Source organism: Daldinia childiae (assembly GCF_008694065.1).
Source record: "Daldinia childiae strain JS-1345 chromosome Unknown Scaffold41, whole genome shotgun sequence".
In the NCBI taxonomy this organism is placed as follows: domain Eukaryota; kingdom Fungi; phylum Ascomycota; class Sordariomycetes; order Xylariales; family Hypoxylaceae; genus Daldinia; species Daldinia childiae.
This window is the reverse complement of record NW_022984682.1, coordinates 2,595-7,004: the sequence shown is the minus strand read 5'-3', so window position 1 is coordinate 7,004 and position 4,410 is coordinate 2,595. Positions and strand designations below refer to the sequence as shown.

General features: G+C 47.5%; 1 protein-coding gene across 1 annotated transcript; it reads left to right on the top strand.

Annotated features, from left to right (window-relative positions):
- Positions 1 to 951: 951 nt before the first annotated feature.
- On the top strand, positions 952 to 3,978 carry GL218_09563 (Exosome complex exonuclease dis3; the record flags this gene model as incomplete). Its single annotated transcript, XM_033586397.1, has 5 exons — positions 952 to 1,147; positions 1,211 to 2,190; positions 2,241 to 2,452; positions 2,536 to 3,560; positions 3,608 to 3,978. The coding sequence occupies 5 exons, from the start codon at positions 952 to 954 to the stop codon at positions 3,976 to 3,978; spliced, it is 2,784 nt and encodes a 927-aa protein (XP_033435065.1).
- Positions 3,979 to 4,410: the final 432 nt, after the last annotated feature.

Below are 4,410 nucleotides of genomic sequence, written 5' to 3'. Positions count from 1 at the left end.
GCTATTTTTAAAATTGAAGGGTTGCGCATATCGTCGATCGACGGGGGGAGATACCAATGAGAACAGGGCAGCGCGCCGCGGGAAAATCTGCCGGTTGAATTTGTGGATCATATGAGTCAGATTTAATATAGATCCGCAACCGCATCGCATCCCTCTTTGCGACGGGCTTGCGCCCGGCAAGTTGCCCGTGTTTGAGGTGATGAAAGAGCCGGGCGGGCAGGCGGACAGGCGGCCTGGGAAGTGGGGGGAGGAAGAACCTTGTAGTAAGTATTTACTTATAGGTCTCCTGTTGAGTTTCACGGCTCATGCGGATATCTTTTTTTCCGGTAGTCTCTCGGGAAGTTTAAGTTAACAGGTAGGTTAGGTAACTAGTTAGGTATAGTCGATGCTTAGGAATTATAAGGAAAAGGTGCTTGGACGTTTAATTAATAAAAGGGTATAGGGATCACACATCACATGAGTTAAAGTTGGTAGTGGATATGTAAAATCTTGATTTATAGTAATTATTTACGTAAAAATTTATTCGAATAGTAAATAAAGATATTGGGTCTTTGATCTTGGAGTTTGAGGTTTAATGATATTGAAATAGTATAGTTTATGCGATAGGTACTCAATTAATAAATATATACTGACGGACCGGTGGCGGCTATGACAACTGGCAATAGAAAGTACCTTAGTACCTGTTAACTTAGGTACCTAACATTAGATTAGATAATCAATAACTTGATATCAATCAAACCTTTTATCGATAAGCCGCGCTTAAGTGACGCTGTACAATTTCACTACGATTTGCATTACAATTTGATCATCCAGCCGCGCCATTGCCTTCGCCTTCGTTATTGAACATTGAAAATACAAAACTTCATATCAAACTTCTAGCACTAGGAAATTCTAATTCTAATGCCAAACGAACCAAACTAAAATATTAATAAAGGGAAACCTATATTCAAGATGACGAGTCTCAAAAGACCGCAGGGTACCGACTCGTATTCTCCGAATCTCTCAAGCAAGACATATGTGAGATCTACCAAGAGCGGCAAGGTCCAAAAGATTGTGCGCGAAGTCTATCTTCGTGAAGATATTCCTTGTTCATCCAAGCTATGTTCAAAATGTCTTGCCAAAGCACCAAGAAACGCGGGCGGAGAGTGTGAGTTTTCGTATTCAGTTAGCAAGAAGCTCTCATAGTTATCGAGACTAACTTCAACTCTAGTGAGCCCGTTTATCCTCTCAGACAAGCCAGCAGGTACCAAGGCTTACCCGCAAGGACATTACCTTGTACCAGACACAAATGCTCTGCTTAATGCCATGGATCTATTCGAACAGAGCTCTGCATTTTATGACGTTGTTATTTTACAGACCGTCCTAGAGGAGCTACGGAACAGATCTTTACCGCTATATAATCGGCTGATTGGCCTGACCAAAAGCGAAGATAAGCGTTTCTATGTCTTCTTCAACGAGTTCAGATTCGAGACCTACGTACCTCGAGAACGGGACGAAACCATCAACGACAGGAATGACAGGGCTGTACGGCAAGCTGTCAAGTGGTACAATGACCACCTAAACCAGAGCAAGAGCAAGCAGTTACCGGTGACGGTTATGCTTACAGACGATAGATTAAATATCGAAAAGGCAAAAAAGGAGAATGTTCCGGCCACTACATTACGTGACTACGTATCAGGACTCGAGGACGCAGATCGACTACTCGATATGATTCCCGAATCGCAAGAGAAGGGCATCTCCAGAGATAAGAATACCTCTGAATTCCTATATCCCGAATATTATACCCTCTCAAAGATGATGACAGGAGTCAAGAGTGGCATCCTCCATCAGGGTATCTTTAATGTATCGCCCTACAATTACCTTGAAGCCTCGATCAAGGTCCCCGCGTTTCCGAAAGCACTCATTGTTCTCGGACGTGAAAACATCAACCGTGCAGTAGACGGAGATGTTGTGGTCGTGGAAGTTCTTCCCCAAGACCAGTGGAAGGTGCCTTCTACCAAGATTATCGAGGAAGAGACTATCACGAAGAACGAAAGTGCCGATAATGAAGAAGGTGGTGATATAGTCACCGAACAGGAGAGGCGAGCTCTACAAGAGCAAGTCAAAAAGACACAAGGTTTAAGCACAGAAGGTCGACCTCAGCCTACTGCGAAAGTGGTCGGTATAGTCAAGCGAAACTGGCGTCAATATGTTGGTCATGTCGATCCATCATCTGTTGGCCGATCTGGCACCCAAGGCAGAAAGCAAGCAAAAGTGTTTTCTTAATCCCGATGGATAAGAAAGTACCAAAGATCCGCTTACGTACAAGGCAAGCTGGCGAGATTGTCGGAAAGCGAATACTCGTTGCAATCGATTCGTGGGATCGCGAATCTAGACACCCCGTCGGTCACTTTATCAGGTCTCTGGGTGAATTGGAGAGCAAGGCCGCGGAGACTGAGGCGCTACTGCTCGAGTACGATGTCCAATACAGACCTTTCCCAAAGACGGTGCTAGATTGTCTCCCTAAGGAGGGACACGATTGGATGTACCACCTAGCACTGACGATCCTGGCTGGAAAGATCGAGAGGACCTTCGAGGCCTTCTTATCTGTAGTATCGATCCTGTTGGTTGTCAGGATATCGATGACGCGTTACACGCAAGACCAATACCAAATGGAAACTTCGAAGTCGGTGTTCATATTGCAGATGTTTCACACTTCGTGAAGCCGAGCAACGCTATGGACACCGAGGCAAGCATCCGAGGAACGACCGTCTATTTAGTAGACAAGCGTATCGATATGTTGCCGATGTTGCTAGGTACCGACCTTTGCTCCTTGAAACCGTACGTAGAGCGTTACGCGTTTTCGGTGCTATGGGAAGTCAATCAAGACGCTGATATCATCAACGTGAGATTCACCAAGTCTGTTATCAAGTCTCGTGAAGCATTCAGTTACGAGCAGGCACAACTACGCATCGACGATGCATCTCAACAGGATGACCTAACCCAGGGTATGAGAACGCTATTAATGCTATCGAAGAAGCTAAAACAGAAGCGAATGGACGCCGGAGCTCTGAGCCTCTCATCGCCCGAAGTCAAGGTCGAGATGGAATCAGAAACCTCAGATCCGATTGACGTGAAGACTAAGGCGCTTCTGGATACCAACTCCCTTGTAGAAGAGTTCATGTTACTCGCCAACATCAGCGTTGCGGGTAAAATCTATGAGGCCTTCCCACAAACAGCCATCCTACGACGCCACGCCGCACCACCTAAGACTAACTTTGACGAGCTAGCCAACCAGCTCAAGGTGAAGCGCGGAATCGAGTTACACTTCGACTCGTCAAAAGCGCTGGCCGATTCTCTAGACCAATGCGTAGACGCGCGAGATCCGTTTTTCAACACGCTGGTGCGTATCATGGCGACGCGGTGCATGATGAGCGCCGAATACTTCTGCGCAGGTACCCAAGCATTCCCCGAGTTCCGACATTACGGTCTCGCGTCCGAGATCTACACACATTTCACACGAGTCCAATCCGACGATATGCCGACCTCGTCGCCCATCGCCAGCTCGCAGCCGCCATCGAGTACGAGCCAATGCACCCGTCGGTGCGCTCGCGCGGGCGCCTCGAAGCCGTGTGCAAGAACATCAACGTGCGGCACCGCAACGCGCAGCTCGCGGGCCGCGCCAGCGTAGCGTACTACGTCGGACAATCGCTACGGGGCCGGGTCGCGGAGGAAGAAGGGTTCGTGATGAAGATATTCAGCAACGGGTTCGTGGTGCTGGTGCCGAGGTTTGGTATCGAGGGCCTGATTCGACTACGGGATCTGGCGGAGCCGGAGCCGGAGAGCGTGTTCGATGCGGATACATATACGCTGAAGACTAGTGGGAGTCGGGAGGTTAGTGTTGAGCTGTTTATGAAGGTGGTGGTGCGTATACAGGATGTTAAGGATGAGGCGACGGGCAAGAGGGGTGCGAAGATGGAGCTTGTTAGGGCTGGTTAGATATTTTGACTTGAGGCTCGTTTGCTAATGGAATAGCACGACATGGTTATAAGAGTCGAGTGCCTACCTATCATAGGATTCTGTCGTCTAGGTATAGTTAATACACATGCCTCGTCGATAATAGAGAATTGTCACTCGTGAACTCTAATCTCATACCTGTTCTACGCCCTGACTTAGGTCTTAGGGTCTCATACTTCACTGCTTAACGACTTTACTAAACAACATGCTTCGCCCCGGGAAATAAGTCGTCTCGCATAGACTTTGCTACTACGGACGGTAGGAATACGAATGAATTAAGTGTTAACTGTGAGGTTGTCAAGCACTGCGACGCATTTATTCCTCGACAGAGCTAATATCTCTCCGGCCATCCTGACTATCTGTAAACTCTTTTCCACGGTGTCCGTCTTACATAGGTACCTATAACATCAGCGA